The sequence below is a fragment of the Ursus maritimus genome, unplaced genomic scaffold (assembly GCF_017311325.1).
Source record: "Ursus maritimus isolate PB19 unplaced genomic scaffold, ASM1731132v1 scaffold_23, whole genome shotgun sequence".
NCBI classification, from domain to species: domain Eukaryota; kingdom Metazoa; phylum Chordata; class Mammalia; order Carnivora; family Ursidae; genus Ursus; species Ursus maritimus.
The window spans coordinates 32,716,467-32,736,400 of NW_024424786.1; the positions used below are offsets into that span (position 1 = coordinate 32,716,467).

At 37.5% G+C, this 19,934-nt stretch overlaps 2 protein-coding genes across 4 annotated transcripts; both read left to right on the top strand.

Annotated features, from left to right (window-relative positions):
• The first annotated feature begins 2,274 nt into the window (after nt 1–2,274).
• On the top strand, nt 2,275–5,905 carry LOC103666032 (olfactory receptor 4P4-like). 3 transcript variants are annotated; one of them, XM_040638711.1, is made up of 2 exons: nt 2,275–3,185; nt 5,648–5,905. In XM_040638711.1, the coding sequence occupies exons 1-2, from the start codon at nt 2,275–2,277 to the stop codon at nt 5,763–5,765; spliced, it is 1,029 nt and encodes a 342-aa protein (XP_040494645.1). In that variant the 3' UTR covers nt 5,766–5,905. The 3 variants fall into 3 exon arrangements, with proteins under 3 accessions (XP_040494645.1, XP_040494646.1, XP_008692286.2); XM_040638712.1 differs by lacking the exon at nt 5,648–5,905 and adding an exon at nt 3,748–4,950; XM_008694064.2 differs by lacking the exon at nt 5,648–5,905 and having other exon boundaries at nt 2,275–4,950.
• Nucleotides 5,906–13,622: 7,717 nt separating this feature from the next.
• On the top strand, nt 13,623–14,555 carry LOC103666191 (olfactory receptor 4P4-like). The gene has a single exon (XM_008694212.2). The coding sequence runs from the start codon at nt 13,623–13,625 to the stop codon at nt 14,553–14,555; it is 933 nt and encodes a 310-aa protein (XP_008692434.1).
• The last annotated feature ends 5,379 nt before the right edge of the window (nt 14,556–19,934 follow it).

A 19,934-nucleotide genomic window follows, 5' to 3' on the forward strand; every position in this document is an offset into this window, starting at 1 on the left:
GCAGCACTGGACCTTGTGTTAAGAGATGTTCAGTCATGCACAATGTTCAGGACACTCTCTAAACCGAGGGTTGCATTTCCTACAGTTTTGATTCTCTAGTTTTTGTTCTACAATTTTAATGAAAATCTACCTTGGGATTTATATATGTCCTTTAATTGATCCTATTCATCCATATAAAGAAAGTTTAAGCTTGGATATTCTCAAGTGATACATAAAGAAGGACTTTGTCAAGCTCTGTTGAAACCACAACAAACTTACACCAGTGCCAATGTTTTTTCTTTATCCTGAAGGTATGTCTAATATAAAATCTTCAACCCATCCCATTGTGGCAGAATACAAAATCCACAGGTAAAACCAATTAACTGATGAAGAACATCCTGTCATCTATTTTCTTATACAACTGTTTGTTTCTCTCCACACATTTTTGGGAGTTCTGTTCTGTGGACTTGACAAGTTAGAGTCATAAGACCTTTCATTGCATATTCTCAGATGAACTCCATCTTGCTCTTGGAACAAGGCAAATGGATGCAGTATTTTTAGTTCCACATACAGCTGGAGAAGGAGGATGAGAGAGAATGAATTGCTCAGGGCTAACAAGAAACAGGTAACAAGACATAGGAGCCTGGATGCTCACCTGCATGATCATTGGATGAGAGATCTGTCCACCTCCACGTATTGTTCCCCCGCCGGTACCATTAAAATAATTCACTGACATTAACAGTCTTCTAGGCAAATCATGATTGTGCTGGGGCAGACACTTGTTATGGGTAAAAGGTGGTGCTTCAGCATATTCATTATCTTCTAGATCTACTGTCTCTAAGTGACTGTGCTGCTTAACTGTGTGGTTCAACATGCAGGACGTTCTTTAATCACCTTGGGTTCCTCATGTGTCAACAGAAAACAACTAACTCTCCACAGTCTTTCTAACTTTTTATTTATTTATTTTATTTGTTTATAATAATTTTTTTTATTATATTATTTTAGTCACCATGCAGTACATCCCTGGTTTTTGCTGTAAAGTTCCATGATTCATTAGTTGCGTATAACACCCAGTGCACCATGCAATACGTGCCCTCCTTACTACCCATCACCAGCCTATCCCATTCCCCCACTCCCTCCCCTCTGAAGCCCTCAGTTTGTTCTAACATTATAAACAGCAACCTCTAAAATGTGTCTTTAGAATGATTTGGGAAAAGGGAATGTTTTATATAGTAATAACACCGTGTTCCTCTATCCAGAGGCCCATATTGTGCCTCCGGTCCTCCATTTCCTGCCTCTCCATGTTCTTATCTTGACCAAACTGCCAAGAAGGAGAGTCACTGAACTTATTATCAACTAATTCAGGTTATTTATCTGCTATGATTAAGAACCTTGATTTTGTTTTTATGTCAGGAATAAATATTTAGCTCTACTGAATGTATTGAATGTGGTGTTAGATTGGGGCTTTATTAATTATTAGTAGCATAGGAAAGGGGAGAGAATTGCTTGCAGTTATTTGGGTGTTAATGGAAGAGATAGGAAAAAAACACATATTTGAAGGCAATGGATAACAGAAGTCCATGCGGTCAGTGGATAATGTAGCATAGCTCTCTAGAGGATAGAATCTGGCATCGGATACAGGTTCACATCTTAGCTTACTGCATAATATCTGAATGAATTGGTATTATTATCTGAACCCACACATTTTTGATCTCCATATATAAATGAGTATCAGAAAAATCACTATTGGGTTATTATGAATTAAATGCATGCATGAAGCATGAGAGACTATGGACTCTGAGAAACAAACTGAGGGCTTCAGAGGGGAGGGGTGTGGGGGAATGGGATAGGCTGGTGATGGGTAGTAAGGAGGGCACGTATTGCATGCTGCACTGGGTGTTATACGCAACTAATGAATCATCGAATTTATATCAAAAACCAGGGATGTACTGTATGGTGACTAACATAATATAATAAAAAATGTTTTAAAAATATATATATATATTCTTTTCAAACACTAAAATAAATAAATAAATAAATAAATAAATAAATGCAAATGTTCATAAAAATTCCAAACTTTTAGTATGCTCTCATTAAATATCATTTGAATAATGATACTGGTTTTAATCCAAAAAGATTTGAGACATTAACTTCAAAAATTCCTCTGTAACCTACATGTTTTTTCATGTAAAAATACTCTAAAAATTGTTAAAAGTACTAATAAAAATGCCTTATGGTCTGTATCATTTCAGATGAATTAAGTTTCTATTGTGTCTCTGGACTCAATTCAACTTCATGGAAAATCAAAACAATGTCACGGAATTTGTTTTCATGGGACTGTGGGGAAATAGGCAACTAGAGCTACTGTTCCTTGTCCTATTTCTGCTCTGCTACCTGGCTGTCTTAATGGGAAACTTCATCATCTTACTCACGATCACCTGCAGCCACCTAATCGAACAACCAATGTACTACTTTCTCTGTCACCTTTCCCTCATGGACCTCTGCTACACGTCCACTGTGGTCCCCAGGCTAATCAGGGACTTAGGCGCAGCAAGAAAAAACATTTCCTATAACAACTGTATGACACAGCTCTTCACTGCCCACATGCTGGGGGGTGTGGAGATATTCATCTTGGTGTCCATGGCTTTAGACCGCTATGTTGCCATTGTCAAGCCCCTGCACTACATGGTCATCATGAACCGACGGAGGTGTAACATGTTGATCTTCGTGGCCTGGGGTGCAGGTTTTTGGCACTCTGTTTCTCTACTGCTGGTGGTACTCAGTTTACCTTTCTGTGGTCCTAATCAAATAGATCACTACGTATGTGATGTGAAGCCTCTTTTGAAACTGGTGTGCAAAGACATTCATGTTGTTAATATCTTAGTGATTGCAAATTCGGGAATGGTGGCGGTTGTCATTTTTCTTGTCCTGGTGGCTTCTTACATTGTCATATTATGTAATCTTAGGACACACTCCTCTCTAGGGAGACGCAAAGCTCTCTCCACCTGCAGCTCTCACATAATGGTCGTCGTTTTATTCTTTGTGCCCTGTATCTATATTTATGTTCTACCTGCAGGGAGTGAGAACAAGGATAAGGAAATCTCTGTGTTTTACACCGTGATTGCCCCCATGCTGAATCCTCTCATCTATACCCTGAGAAACATGGAGATGAAAATCGCCATGGGGAAGGTGTGGTCTAAAATGGCGCATTCAGAATTCAAGTCAATAGGCTGATTTTCATTGTGCATTCAATCCTGTGTCCCCAGAGCACTGATCATTTGTGATGATATTATAGAAAACATATAAGCAGTCTTTGGGGAGCTGGACTCAATAACCTCTGAAGTTATTATGAGCCAAAGAAGCCAGTCATGGTAATTCAGGTTGCAATCTGCACTTTGAAGGATCCAATTAGTTCCCGGTGTGAGCACTTGGATTTGAGAAACTCAAGAAATACCCTTCCACAGCACATCTCTGATCAAATCATTGCTCTCTCCAAAAAATGTATATGGAACCCTATTTTCCTTGGACCAAAATCTAGCCTTCTCACTTGTTTATCCTAAATCTCCCCATATTGGTTCATATCTAACTTGCTATTATCAGAGGTCATCTCATTGGAAGAAATATGGTGTTACAATGACAGGCTGTGAGGTAGGGGAGAGCTGGGGCACATAGTGACTCTGAAAGTTTTTATCTCTGGATCTTGGCAATTTGATTTAATTATTTGAGGGTCTATGAAATGGGTACTAGTATACCCCTTGAATATGTAAGATCACTTGGACTAACACATGTGAAGTTTTAACACAGTGTAAGGCACGTTGAAAAGTTCCCTCTTTTCCTGTTTTTCCTCCTGTGTCCCTTTGCCTGGATGCTTTCAACCAGCTACATTGGGTCCATAGACATTCTTCAAACACACTCTAGAATCTATCAGCTTTATGGCTGTATTTCAGCTATTTCCTCTGCTTAGGATTCCCCACCCCATGCTCCAGGGTCCGTGTTGTATCTATAATTCACACAGCTCATGTAGACCTATTCAGGAAGACTTGGCCGATACAACAGACCAGAAGTCCTTCTGATTCCTGCCCTGTTCTTTTGTTGCTATTCAGCAGTGTGTCTTCTCCCCTTCAAATAATCCTATGTCCTATATAAGTGTTTCTTCTTCTGAACTGTGTTTTTTTCTTGTTTGAATGAACAGGAAGATTATGTGGTGTATCTTTATTTTTCTTTTTATCTTTCTTTTTTCCTAACAATAAACTTGGGCAAATTAAGTTGTAAACAAATAGTAACTGAATTAAAGTCTAGGGTAATATCTTCTTTTTTTTTTCTCTCTCTCTCTTTTTTTTTTTTTAACTGTATGCATTGTTCGTACACATCTAGAACTTGTCCCTGTATCATGAACAATCAAGCATTAATAATAAATTACGTATATCAGAAAGCCTAAGGATTTAGCATATGTTCTCCATGTGCCTATTAGGGAGATAATGAAATTCAGCAACCACCAGACCTTTAGAATATTGTTACTTTTTTATTTTCTGCATTAAGGAAACACTGCTCTCTCAATCATTGTTTACCTCTTTGCCCATTGACTCACGTAACCCAATCTCAGCTCTGTGCTTCTGTTCATATTTATCTGGATAGTTCTCTCTGGCCAGAGACTTGCCTTTTCTCAGCAGAATGATCACATTGCTTCCACACAAACTTTGCTTGATTCAGTTGCTTCTGCCCCAGAGCCGAGGCAAAATGAAAGATAAGTCATGGAGATAGTAGTTATTGTCGTACTGGCTGACACCATTTGCTTGATGTTTCAATTCTCACAAACTTTCACATACATAACTATTTTTTTTCCTTCTAGAGTCATGCAAGCCTCTAGAATATGATGGGAAATCATTTTGTCTATTCCATAGGAAGTAGTTTTGACAAGTTATTCATGGTTCTGTTTGATGGCTTAATGTAGACTCTTTCCAAACTGGTGGGTTTTTTTGTTTTGTTTTGTTTTGTTTTTTAGCATATAAATGCCATGTACCCTTGTGTCTGTGCATGTATTGTTTGGGGACTCTTGGGACTCTTGGAATTCTTCAGGACAGGTCAGGGAAATTCTCAACCCATTGGAATTAATGCCTGCAACAAATTAGGGAAAAAAAAAAAAAAACTTTTGCTCTCATCTTTTCTTCTCTTTTTCCAAAGGTCCACAAGATTTTATTGGCAAAATTAGATGCCATTATATAAAAAGCTGAGAAATAAAATATAGCAAATTAAATTACTTAGCAATTTGTAGGGTATATTTTATCCATCTATGCAGGAATTTCTTATTTTTAAAGATTTTATTTGTTTATTTGTCGGGGGGCTGGGAAGGGAGAGCACAAGCAGGGAGAAGAGCAGGCAGAAGCAGGCTACTCATGAAGTGAGGAGCCTTATGCTGGACTCAATCCCAGAACCCTGGGATCATGACCTGAGCCAAAGTCAGATGCTTAACCAACTGAGCCATCTAGGTGTCCCAATCTATATAGGAATTTACTGCTAATTTAAAAACTCATTTTTAATTAGAGGAATACCTCTAATCTGCTAAGAAATCTGTTACATAGTTTCTTTCTTTGCACCCCAGTGTTATCAGAAGACACCAGGCTGGAAGAAGCTCAGATATCTTGGCAGGAGCCTAAGGGGAAGATAGGAGGCCCAAACTAGCTGTGGCTGAAAGAGTTTTATGTGACTTCTTGCCTCAGCACTCTCACCTGATCCTTCACCCTTGCTCAACCCTGTATTTGGCTTCAGGCTTCAGCCTTCCAATATGAGGGCTGATTTAGTTATTGTACTTAAATCATCCAGCAATGATATTTGGTAAAATCAAAATGCTCTTGAAAAGTTGATGATTTAGGTCCAGAGTGAAGGATGAAGTATTTGGAATTGATTGCTTGTAATATCTATTTTATGAGACACCATATTCATGTGGGTCTCTGGTGTTGACAGGAATACCAGAAGAGTTGAAGTCAGCCCCCACGATGGGCTATGTCAGAGGAGGATGGAAAGACTGTCTTCAACTCTGGGCCTCCACATTTCTGTCTAACTCCTATATCAGAGCCTTGATGGTTAGAATAAGTTCTCACATGCGGGTGATTCTGAGGGGTATGGTGTGCCAGGTTCATTATGGTGGCTAGAAATTTAAGGTCTCCGTTAGGAAGACCTGGTTAGGACCAGGTAGCTGTGTGATTTTGAGCACATTTGACATGACATTCCTAGTTGAATTTATGGTGTATGGTGAATATCTTAATAGTCATTGGAATGGTTGCTTTTGTTTTGGGATTTTAGAATTAAAGGACTTTTTTAGAGGTGCTAAAGATTATGGCTAGTAAGAGGTTGTATCCAGTCTCTCTGAGTTTGAAGTCTCCAGTTGTTGAAAACTGTGTCCCTGACATGTCTATTAACAGCAGTAAAAGCTCTATTCTTACTCATTAAGTTAGTAAAAGAAGCATTGATGCTTCCTGGTTCTTCTTCCAGCCTGGTCTACCCATCGATGAGGAGGTGGTGATTTTCTCTGTGAAGGTAACTATTGGCTTGACTAGAACTTGTTTCCTGAGGAGCAAGGGTGTGCCCTGACATCACTTTTTCCTTGGAAGGAAAAACCTTGGAAGCTTTGAATGGCCTGCCTCCATTTAGGAAACATCCTCAAGGTCAGCCATTGGTCTCTTTCTGCCTCTGCAAGGTTTTCTGATTGAATTCTCAAGCACTGTTCGCATATTATGCTCCTCAAATTCTTTATCTTTAGTGTTTTGCTTTCAGTAATATTATTTAGTTCTGTTCCCCCATCTTATAAATTCTATGATAAATTTATGAGATAACATAGGTATAATGCTTTAACTGTAACTTTACACATCACATATTTTAATGAAACAATGTTTTTTTTTTCTTCCAAATGAAAAAGGTTCCTTACTGTTTTGAGACTTTCTTCAGAACTCCTTCTTTGCTTATTATTCTTTGTCAAGCTGCTTCTTAGTCCTCATGCAAATATGCTTTCCTCGGGCTCTTCGTTCAGTGCATCCAAATAAGCAAAGTATCATTAAATTCAGCTCTGAATCCAACTGCAGCGGTTTCACACCATAACAACAGGCCCATGAAAAGTAGGCTTCTGTCACTTGAGACTCCCAGAGTGCTTGACCTGTCCAGTTTGCTGAGATGCCTCCCCCATGTGTCCCATCCAAGTGGGTACATGTTGTGAGAAGTCTGGCCTCAGAGTTTTTGGTTTTTGACTCTAAAATAGCTCTATGATCTCACTTTAAGTGCACCTATGATTATTTTTCCCTCCTTGAACTTACTTCGGTCATTGGCTCTTTGAAATTTATTACAAGCAAGGTCGTGTGCTTTACATGTGAGCCATATGCTCATGGAAAGCATTTCTTCCCAAGACCATGTATGAAGCCATAGCTAATGATGTTCTGTCTACATCTAATTCATGATGACTTGGTGTTATTCATGCAGTTTTATGGTATTGCAAATAAATATCTAGAGGTAGAATTGCTAAACAATAACTTATTTATTATTTATTTATTTATTTATTTGAGAGGGAGAGATGGAGGGAGAGAGACAGAGAGAATGGGTGGGTGGGGGAGGAACAGAGGGAAAGGAGAGAAGCAGACTCTGTACAGAGCAGAGCCTAATGTGGGGCTTGATCCCAGAACTCTGAGATGATGACTTGAACTGAAACCAAGAGTGGGAGGCTCAACGAACTGAACCACCCTGGCACCCCTGGAAAATAGCTTATACTTAACTTGAATAGATATCATCAACCTGGATTTCAAATTTTTGTACAAATTGACACTACTTTTCAGCAATGTATGAATTCCATTCCTCCTATTGTTAATTTGTAGGTTTTTTTCTCTGTTTTCTCTTGATAGATCTTGATGATGTTTTATGAGTTTTATTAAATCTTTTGGAGAATTAACCTTTAGCTTTTTTGCTATTCTTTATTTAAGACTGCTAGTTATGTCAGTGATTTCTTTCCTGGAATGTAAACCAGTACATTAAAGGGAGATGCATAATAAATTATAATAAAACGTAAGGCAAGATCTTTGTGACCTTGGATTAGAAAAATAATTATTTAACATGATAATAATGGTGTAGTCCATATTAAAAAAAAGATCAAATGCACTTCATCAAAATTAGAACTTTTTCAGAAGAACACGTTTATGATGAGGGGCAAATTCAAGGATGAGGATGAGGATGATGAGGATGTTAATGGAACAGCTGTATATGTCTCTAACAGGAGTCCTGGAGTGTGTCTGTCAGGGGAGGATACACAAGCAAGATATGACCATCTATCTTCTCTGTGGATTGATACAGGCTTGCTGGAGTAAAGCTTGGTCAACATCGGGCAGTGTGCTGAGATGGACAAGCTGGAAAATCATCAAGCTTTGATACCCTCTGTGCTGAAGGGCTATGTACAGGAGAAAAGCTTTTGCCTTTTTCCCTTCTCTGTTCTTTGGCTGATCTAACAATGAAATTGACAAAAGACAGATTAATAGGAGAAAAACAACTTTAATTCCGTATGTACGGGAACCCCAAAGAAATGAAACTCCCTGACAGTCAGGCAACTGAGGTTTATATGCTATCCTGAGCTAAGGAGAAGAGAGTAAGGATGCAATGGGCCACAGAGAGGAATTTGAACAAGCAAGCCCTGCAGAGTCCCCCCCAGTTTACTATGTCCACCCCACACTCTTTGTAGGTATCTCTGGTGGTACTTCTCTTCCTGACCCAGGTCTTCTGTCTAAATCCTTTCAGGCAGTTAGTGGGGAAGAAATCAACTCCTCTTGAATCCTTTGGGTCTGATTGTTTTCAGTTCAGAACAATCCTCATGTCAAAGTGGCGCATGCAGCAGCCTTCCCTGAACCCCATCAGTTAGAATCCTTCATTTACTTGGAGTTACTAAATGTTCAAAGCCTGGAAGCAAGCATTACATTCAGAAATATCCATTTTCTTCCTTAATTGCTATTTGGGCCAGTTATTTAGACTCTAGTAACTTCTTGTGTTCTTATATGCATAATAGTGGTAATAATACTTTATGTCAAAATATGCACTATTGAAAGTGTTAAATAATTTAATGAATTTTCTTAAGATTTTATTTATTTATTTGAGAGAGAGAGAGAGAAAGAGAGAAGGAGTGGGGTGAGGAGAAGAGGGAGAGGCAGAAACCATGTTGATGGGGGGGGCTCAATCCCTAGGACCTCAAGGTCATCCTAGGACCCCAAGAACTGAGAGCCAAAGTTAGACATTTCACTGACTGAGCCAACAAGGCTCCCCTTTCTCTGAAAATATTTTTTATCTGTTTTACTTCTCCTGCCTTCCAAGTTCATGGGGAAAGAAATGTTTATCGTTTTATCATTCCTTTTCTTTGTCTCCTATCCCACAACTACTGATTCCTGCAATGTTAGTCTTGAACCATGGAGAGTTTTGCACCTGTTCTCATACGCGGGTCATTGACTGTCTTGATCTATCTGGCCTACACACTGAAGATCTTGGTAACGGGTCACACTTGGACTATACATGTTTGTATGTGGTTATCTTTGCTCTTCTCATCTCACACTTTCCTGGTAGGTAACCAAATACTACTTCAGGCTACAGTGGTTTCCCTCTCATTTGTCAGAAAGCTGGATGAATAAGAATAGTCAAAATTTCCGTAACTGCTCTGACTCTGGCCTTGTGCCTAAGGCAAGCTAATGCAAAGATGGAAAGCAATACCCAGGGCAACCAGGGACATCACTCTGGACAATGGTTTAGCAACATTTGGCCAGGATCTCTCTAGAAATGCCTTTGGGAATGTAATTACTTGCAGCTTTCAAATAATTATTAATTAATTTCTGTGTTGTCACTTGACTTTATATTGTGTGTCCCAATCAAATTTTCTTCAGGGATAAGCAGAAAGTCGATGATTTCCAGGACCTAAATACTCTTGTTACCTTTTGCAGGAATTAAAAAATACTTTTATTTTTTGGGGGAGTTGGCATTCAGAGCCTAAATCAGCATTTGAAATTCCTAGCGGACTTTCCTGGGGCATAACAACCCCTTTCTTCATCACTGACAGGTTTAGCAGCTATTTGAGGTCTGCTTTCCTCGTAAACCTGCAGAAGGTGTAAGTCACACTGAGATTTCCAAAATACTCGTGGAGAACTAACCTGATTGTGTTTGAATTATTGATATAATTTTCTTCACTTTATTCTAGATTTTGATGCTGGGGATGATTTGGCACAGTGAGTATCTGGGGGATGGAATTCTACCTGATGTAGCTTAAAACTAACCTGGCAGCCACTCAGATCTTATGGTTAGTGAGTTGTCGTTGTCACCTTGGTTTGGGAAGGGTCCCACCAACTTCGAGCTTGACTAATAACATGCTCTTAGTCCCTATAATTTCATTCTAAAGACTATAACATCTTTTGCAATATTTGGTAATTTGATTACTATAAAAATGCTTTACAATATGTTAGTTTTAATTGTGTATTATTTATAAGCAAAATTCCAGTGAATAACAATGAAATTAAAGCATTTTCTAGTTGGCAATGAATTTCATTGCGTCTAATTCTTGTACTTATGTACAATCTTCCATACTGCTGTTTGGAAATAGCCCTGTTTATGCTTAAATATTTACAAAATGAAGAATTTCCTATATTTCAAATATATTTCCTATATTCCTTGCCAGGCTAGAATACACTAATTTCACCTGAGTCAACTACATTAAGTTTATAGCATGCTATTCTGTTACACTAAGGGAAAATTGAATGTGTGATGGAAACTTTATTTATATATATTTATTTGACAGACAGAGAGAGAGAGAGAAAGAGAGCACGAATGGGGGCAGAAGCACAGCTAGAGGGAGAACAGACTCCCTGCTAAGCAGATAGCAGGATGCAGGGCTTGATTCCAGGACCCTGAGATCATCATCTGAGAGGAGGACAGCCACTTAACTGACTGAGCCACCTGGGCAGCCATGATGGAAGCTTTAATTTAAGCATGACAGCCTCTATTCTCTCGCAGATAGTTTAAGCAAAAGTGCACTCAGGACATTTATTTAGTATTACCAAAGAAGTAAAGTAAGCATTTAACTATATTTGTATACCCCCTAAAAAACTGGGCTAAGGATTAGGGTTAAGCAATCCCTAAGAGGACTAACCTGCCATCCAACTAACCAAAATGGTTTCTGTACAGATTGTTGAAATTGACGTTTACCTGCTCATATACGAAATCCATGTTATGAATGGTCTCTTTCTCTATTTTTCCACCGGCCTTGGTTGTCTGTGGGTGTGTGACACTTTCTGTGGTTCTAAACTAGTCCGTTTTGAACTAATCCGTGTCACGGCTATTTCATATTTTCTCATGTATTCTTCATTAAAATTCTGAATTTTGCAATGATATCTTAATAGTAAAAGGAGTAAGATGAAGTTTAAAGAGATGAAGCAATTGGCCCAAGGATTGCCCTGGTAGGTTTCTCTAAGAAGCCTCCATGTTTCTGCCTCTTCCTGTGTTGCTACCGGTCTAACCACTTGTTCACTGGTTGCCTGATGTTCTTTCTGCATCGACTGTAACTTCAGTTTTTACCTAAGAGGGGTCCGTAATATCTCTGCAGTCAAAACGTTGTTTTTACGACAATAATTCTCCTCTCCTTTTCCCTTTGCAGCTGCTCTCTGCGGCGCTCATGTATAATGGTCCCTCGGGTTACAGACAGAGAGAGAGAGAGAAAGAGAGCACGAATGGGGGCAGAAGCACAGCTAGAGGGAGAACAGACTCCCTCTACAGAGATAGATGGGAAGCACTATTGTGGGTTCAATGCCAACAATGGTCTAGAAACAAGGAAGAATCCTGATTTAAGCAATTAACGTGTTGGTAAAACTGAAGGAAAACTATTTAAAATGTTTTAGAATGAGAGACTTCCAGATGACATTTATGTTAAATAGCCCATATATCTTTATTTCCATAAATACTCAGAAAGACTGGGTGTCCGTTCACCCATTGTCTTGCATATTCTTTTCTGCTCAGATATGGATTCAGAATAGTCTTTTCCTGCTTTTCTCATGACACCCTTCATTATCCCACTCAGATCTCATCTATGAAATTAGCCCCAAATTGAGGGAGAATCAGGATTTCTGACTCCAGGCATTCACAGTGTATTACTTCTCCATCCATAGAAATGATTAGATTCTCTTGATCTGAATTTCTTCTTTTTAAAATCAGAGATTTGGATTAGTCAAGTGAATTCTGCTTTTAAATTTTTTGCAGTCTTCTTGTATAATAATTTTTTTAAACCAAATTGTCTTAGATAAGTAACTGTATCTGAAAAATTAACATTATTTCCACCTCATTAACAAAGAAACAGCATCACTTGCCATGAGTAGAAAATAAGTCAATGATCTCTACCTCCTAAAGTTTTCCAATACTCCTTAGGTAAGGTTAACTGTCGAATACTCTGTAGCTCATCATTATTTTCAAAAAAAAAAAAAAGTAGGAACACACTAAAAATTACTCCTTTATGAAGTTAGAGTTTTGAATAATAATTTCAAGCCAAATTGCTCTCCTACGGTATGGACCATTTTCTAAATGCCTCTCTGAGGCATTTATATGTATGTGTATATATTTTTATATATGTATATATTTTTTATCTATCTTTTAATGATTGTCATCACAAAATTTATGACAGTACTTACTTACATGTTTAAAATTCTCTTTAACACATGAAATGTAAATAGGAGAAAAGAATGAAATTGCAATTTTTTTTCCACAATTTCAGTCATAAATTCACATTCTTTTTTTTTTTTTTAAGATTTTTATTTATTTATTCAACAGAGATAGAGACAGCCAGCGAGAAAGGGAACACAAGCAGGGGGAGTGGGAGAGGAAGAAGCAGGCTTACAGCAGAAGAGCCCAATGTGGGGCTCGATCCCATCACGCCGGGATCACACCCTGAGCCGAAGGCAGACGCCCAACCTCTGTGCCACCCAGGTGCCCCATAAATTGACATTCTTTATTTTGCCATATATTTTTTCACCATTCTTTGCCTTTTTAAATAACAGTGATTCCATTGGTTTAGCATGACCGATTGACAACGTCTGCACACATAGCAAAAAAAGGGTGTGCTTTATACATATTAACCTTTAGCAGTTCAGGCTGGTACATATGCATTTCCTGAGGATTCACTCCCAGAAAATTCACAGAATTTTATCAGAAAATGGTGAAAGTAGGAAAGTTGACCTCATGTATTAGCCGCATACATTTAAGATATATGCAACAAAGCATCTTTTAACTTGGGACAACTTTTAAAATCCTCTTTCTTATCTAAATAATATAATTAATAATAATTGATAGTTTTTAATTTTTAAAATATCATTTAAATATGTAAAAATTATTACTAGTAAAATTGAGTAACATACATTATTATTCCCATTATTTCCATTATAAAATTATTCCACAATACTCCCACAGAATAAAAGAAAATAGAAAATCACATATCTTTTTAAGGAATCAAGAATAATTAGTATTAATATGATATTCATGTCAATCTACTTTTGGTAAACTTTATATCATTGTGCTTATACTCAAGGTTTCACCAAATTTCTGTTTATTCCTTTCAGATACATACCTACTTGTGTATAACATACAGGAAACTCAAGTATATGGAGAGGCAGAGAAACATCTCAGAATTCATACTTCTAGGACTTTCGTATGACCAGAACATAGAAATATTTTGCTTTGTGCTCTTTTTATTCAGTTATGTTGCCCTGTTGGCAGGAAACCTTCTGATCCTTGTCTCCATTTGGTGCAGCCCTCTTTTTCACCAGCCCATGTACTACTTCCTCATCCACTTATCCTCCATGGACATCTGCTATACTTCTAGCATTACACCCAAGTTAATTGCTGACCTGCTAGGGGGGACAAAAACCATCTCCTATGGTGATTGCATGTTACAACTCTTCGCCGTGCACTTCTTTGGAGGCGTTGAGATCTTCATTCTTACCGCCATGGCCTTTGATCGCTATGCTGCCATCTGCAGACCTCTCCACTACATGCTTATCATGAACAGGACAAGGTGCCATCTCCTAGTCTTAGGTGCTTGGGCTGGTGGTGCTCTCCATTCTTTTCCTCAATTATTGATGACAATCCAATTGCCATTTTGTGGTCCTAATGAAATTGATCACTACTTCTGTGATATCTTCCCTTTGCTGAAAGTTGCCTGCACTGATACCTACATCACTGGGGTCCTTGTGGTTGCTGATTCAGGTATGGTCGCCTTAGTTACCTTTGTGGTCTTGTTTGTTTCTTATGTCATTATATTGTTTAGTCTAAGACATCACTCAGCTGAGGGAAGACACAAAGCCCTCTCCACCTGTGGGTCTCATGTCACTGTGGTCATCTTATTTTTCGGGCCTTCAATCTTTGTCTACCTTCGACCTCCAGCCACGTTCCCTGAGGACAAAGTATTTGCTCTATTTTATACCATCATTGCTCCTATGTTCAATCCCTTAATCTATACTCTGAGAAATAGAGAGATGAAAAATGCCATGAGAAAAGTTTGGTGTCAAACATTTTCAAAGGAAACACACAATTAATTCGAGGAAAAGTATAGCTAAGCATTTTTATGTAAAAATGGGCTTAATTTGACTAAAGGAACTAAAATATCTCATAGATTTTATATTCCACCACTATCATGAATGGAATGCATGTAAAAAAAGGAATTACAAAGAAATTTACAGGAATAGCTAAATGAGTCCTAATTCCCACATACCAGAATTATTTGATAACTTAATTTTATGGAGTATTAAAGAGGTGTGGATAGGGTCACCCATAGAAAACAACAAAAACAACAGCAAAACTCTCTGGGCCAAAGCAAATAAGGCAACACAATATGGTCAGTGAATTATAAAGGCAAAACAATTTTAATGATAATTCTATTAAAAATCCTGGGAGTACTGTGGACATTGCTGCTATGAACATTAGGTTTCATGTGCCCCTTCTTTTCACTACATCTGTATCTTTGGGATAAATACCCAGTAGTGCAATTGCTGGGTTGTAGAGTAGCTCTATTTTTAACATCTTGAGGAATATCCAACTGTTTTCCAGAATGGCTGTACCAGCTTGCATTCTCACCAATAGTGTAAAACGGTTCCCCTTTCTCCACATCCTCCCCAGCATTTGTTGTTTCCTCTCTTGTCAATTTTTGCCATTCTAACTGATGTAGAATGATATCCTATTGTGGTTTTGATTTGTATTTCCCTGATTGCTAGTGAAGTTGAACATTTTTTCATGTGTCTGTTGGCCATTTATAAGTCTTCTTTGGAGAAATGTCTCTTCATGTCTTCTGCCCATTTCTTAACTGGATTATTTGTTTTTTTGGGTGTTGAGTTTGAGAAGTTCTTTATAGATCTTGAATACCAGCCCTTTATCTATAATGACATTTGCAAATATGTTCTTCCATTCAGTGGGTTGCCTCATAATTCTGTTGACTGTTTCTTTTGCTATGCAGAAACTTTTTATCTTGATGAAGTCCCAAAAGTTCATTGATGCTTTTGTTTCCTTTGCCTTTAGAACCATGAAAGACTGGACTCTGGGAAACAAACTGAGGGTTACAGAAAGCAGGAGGGTGTGGGAATGGCAAAACCAGGTGGTGGGTGTTAAGGAAGGCACGTGTTGTGATGAGCACTGGGTGTTATACGCGACTAATGAATCACTGAGCAGTAGGTCAAAAACTGATGGTGTGCTATATGTTGGCTAACTGAACATAGTAATAAAACAATTAAAAATTAAAAAATTAAAAAAATAGAAAATCCTGGGCTTATATGCCAGTCCTCATAGTCATGCACATTCTGAACTAGTGACGAAGTTGAAATCTAGAATTAAAATAATGACTTTAAATCATCACAAATATATTTATGACAGAACATTCATTTATACATCCTCTAGTGGCATTTAGAAATCAGCTGTGCAATGAAGAAATCAGTATAATAGGAAAGCTGTAAAGTGTCACCTGGTGATCAATTCTCCTGAATTAATATTAAAAATAATTACTTGTTATTCCACTGAAATATAAAACATTTTCCATAATACCTAAGGGACTGAATAATAAAATGTAAATGTTGACAAACCCCTACCTGACTACAGTTATTGAGTGGAAAGTTACTTGACCCAGAATCAAAGACCTTTTCTGCCACAAAGAGAAAAAGAGAAAAAGCCTAGCAAAAGACAAAGTAAGACATGGTCTACCACTAAAATCAAAGAAAGTCCATTATGCAAGCATATTTTGGCTTCATATGGATATTTATAGCTGTTCTATTATTTCCCTCAGCTTTTTATATTTAATAAATATTGGGGTTCTGTTTTGTATTGTAGGGTACTCTGCCTTTAGGATATATTTAACTGCCCTTGAAGGTTCAGGAATGTTGATACAACCTCACGTACCACTTCCAACCCTATAAAGAATGTCTTTCTTACACATATATTTTTATATATGTCACACATATTTTTATGTTATTTGTAAATACCTAATCTTCTGCTTCTCTGCACAGTGTCTCAGATGTAACAGCTTTAGAGGAGGAACAGGAAATACAGCTTTTAAAATAATAATATGCTTCCACCTTCAAGCACATTTGTGATATTTAGGACTTGATAAGTATGAATGAAAAGAAATGAATGTTCTTTCATGTTTGACAATATCTCACATATCCCTATTTCTAGTTTTCTTTCTCTAATTTGTGAAAAGTAATCCTTAAAGCACTCAGATCTTCTAAAGATATATTTGTAAGTGAAAGGAGAGAAATAAACTTCATAGTTCATTTTTCACAAATCAACTTTTTACCTTAAGCACCTTAGATCTTGGGTGGCTGCCTATGGAGTGTCACCTGGCAGCTGGTGTAGGACCAGATCGTGGTTGTAAACCCCTAAAACCCACATTCACGGAACAAAACAGAGAAGCACAAATGGGAGGGAGATGTGATCTTAAAAAGAAAATAGTTTATAGTCAGTACCTGACTTCTCCCTTCAATTCTTTTCAGTTCTAAAAGAGAGGAAGGCCAACCATAAGAGACCGTTAACTACAGAGAACAAACTGAGGGTTGCTGGAGTGGAGGCGGGCGGGGGATGGACTAAATGGGCGATGGGTACAAGGAGAGCGCTTTTGGTGATGAACCCTGGGTGTTGTATGTAAGTGATGAATCACTAAATTCTACTCCTGAAAGCAATATTATACTATGTGTTAGCTACCTAGAATTTAAATCAATATTTGAAACAAAACAAAACAAAATTCTTTTCTGTCCTTGCAATGTCAACGATTATTCAACTTTGAAATGTCTTTCTTTCAAAGAAGTTCTTTTTTTTTTTTTAATTTGAAAAGACATATTTTCATGATCAAAAATCAAGAAAAAAACACTTATTCTAGGGCTTTCTTGTCAAGATGATTTTAGATGGGGCACTATATGTAAATATCAATATAAACTCAGATGTGGTGGTGTGTTTAAATGTAATCTGGAAGACTTACTTATCTTATTGTGTTCCTCCCCTTTCTCAACCACACTTCCAATAAATTTTCTTACAATATTTTCTCGACCATCATTTCAAGAACAAAACCCTTTTCTTTTTTTGGAAGTAATTATATAGGTACCTGTGGCAATTTTAAAGACTGCTCGATCAAAAATACAATGATAAAAAGGAAACTGACATGCATGGACATGAACTATGTATGACACTGGGGTATTTTATATCATTTCTTGTATTCTTCATTATATTTCTGAATTATGTATCTTATCTGATTCTATAATGTAGAAAATGAGGCTTAGAGAGATTAACAACTAGCTCAATATTCACAAAAGTTACAGGAGAAAGTTAATTGTGTTTCCTGAGTTCTCTTTAAAGTTTTAGTATCTAGGAAATAAAGATATTTAATAAAATTGAGAAGGCTAATATTTAAATATTATCTTTGCTTACACTTGGTAGTAGATTTCTCTTACAGCTTTGGCAAGATTACTCAAATTTCAAATTCTACACATTAACCCCAAATAATTACAATATAGAATTAAAAAATACAAGATAAATCCAAGGGAACATTTCAATTAATAACAAACTTCTGACTATCAGAAATACTTAGATTACTGGTTTTCTTTTTATATTCAGTTGGTTACTGCTATAGAAATACAATCAAATCAAAACAGTTCACCATTCAGTTTTTGTATACATCTTCACATTCCCACCTGTGTCTTGTTGCCACTATTCCAACCACCTGTAGAATGGGATTTTCATATTTCCTCCTTTCAACATTTGTTTTCATTTATTGGACAAATTAAGAAAATATGTTCAAAATATGTTATGTGTTTCAATGACAATAATTCTGTACTCTGACTCTATTCTCATCTTCCTTTTACTTCTGCTAACAGCAGTGATCAAAATATCATTTTCCTTCAGAATTTAGGATGGAATTTTAAGGGCTATTATGGATAAAACATCTATGGTGATGTAGAGAATGAATCAAATCCTACCTTAAAGAATGCACATTTTGCTGAAACTAATGGAAAATTATTTTGAAAGGATTTGGAATAAAAAATGCTGGACTATAAATTTATATTAACTGCAAAGTATATCTCCTCAAATATTCTTAGAGACAGATTGGGTGGTTGGTGGTTGGTCACCTTGCATATTTCTTCTGTTTTTTCCAGATTGTCCTATAATATATACATGACCCCCAACTTACAATGGTTTGACTTGTGCTTTTCCACTTTTACAATGTTTAAAAGAGATACTTGTACCATAAAAACCATACTTTGAATTTTGAATTTGGGTCTTTTCTGGGCTACTGATACACAGTACAATCCTCTCGTGAGGCTGGGCAGGGGCAGAGAGGTACACCTCCCAGTCAGCCAAGCAATCACAAGGGTCAATGATCAATACACTTAGACCGTTCTGTACCCACATAGCAATTCTGTTTTTCACGTGAAGTAGAGTATTTAAGAAGTTAATGAGATATTCAGTGCTTTCTTACCAAATAGGCCTTGTATTCGATGACTATGCCCAACTCCAGGCTAAATAATGTAAGTGTTCTGAGCACAGTTAAGGTAGGCTAGGCTAAGCTATGAGGTTTGGTAGGTTGGGAGTATTTCATGCATTATGACTTCAGATATTTTCAACTTATGATGGGTTTACTGGGCCATAATTGCCTTGTAAGTCAAGGAAGACCTGTAGTTGAAATCATACAAAAGGGAGCCCCTTCACATTGGTTCTGTTCTCTCTGAAATATGTGTTTAAGTTTGCTACATGTAGTTTCTTACCTTACTAGCTCAGTTCCTTTTAGTGCTGAATAATAGTCCATTCTCCAGATGTACAATAGTTTACTTATTCCCCTACTGGGGGACATCTTAGTTGCTTCCAAGGATTGCTGATTATGAATACATCTGCCATAAGCATCCATGTGCAACCGAAATGCACTAATTTTTTTCATTTACTTTGTGGTTCAATCACATCTTATTTCTCTTTTGCTAGTTCCCTCTCTGTCTCTCTCTCTCCCTGTCATTGCAGTAGGAAAAGTCTTTGGTTGTGGATCCTACGACTTACCATTGGTTATCAATTTTAGGCAGGAAGGGGTGAGCAACACATACATTTTAATATATAGTTCCTTGTGGAAATGCTACTAAACTCTGGCCAATAGGTGGGATGCCAGGAAGTATGTTTCAGCTTTCTGAATTGTAGATTCTCACTCTGCCTTCACTATTTATTATTATTGGCTTCAATGGGACATCAAGAGAGTTGACTCACAGGAACCGCTTTAAAACACATTCTACTTGGGGCACCAGGGTCACTCAGTTGGTTAAGAAATAGCGTTTAGGTCAGGTTGTGAAGTCAGGGGCCTGGGATGGAGTCTTGCATCAGGCTCCCTGCTTAGCAGGGAGACTACTTCTCCTCCTCCCTCTGCCCCCTGCCACCACGCCTGACTCGTGCTCATGCTAGCT

Excerpts from the sequence above, each read along its gene's own strand:
- LOC103666032 (XM_040638711.1), top strand. The coding sequence starts at position 2,275 with ATGGAAAATCAAAACAATGTCACGGAATTTGTTTTCATGGGACTGTGG. Across the intron at positions 3,186-5,647 it reads AAGGTGTGGTCTAAAATGGC|GCCCAAACTAGCTGTGGCTG; the intron begins GCATTCAGAATT and ends GGAAGATAGGAG.
- LOC103666191 (XM_008694212.2), top strand. The coding sequence starts at position 13,623 with ATGGAGAGGCAGAGAAACATCTCAGAATTCATACTTCTAGGACTTTCG.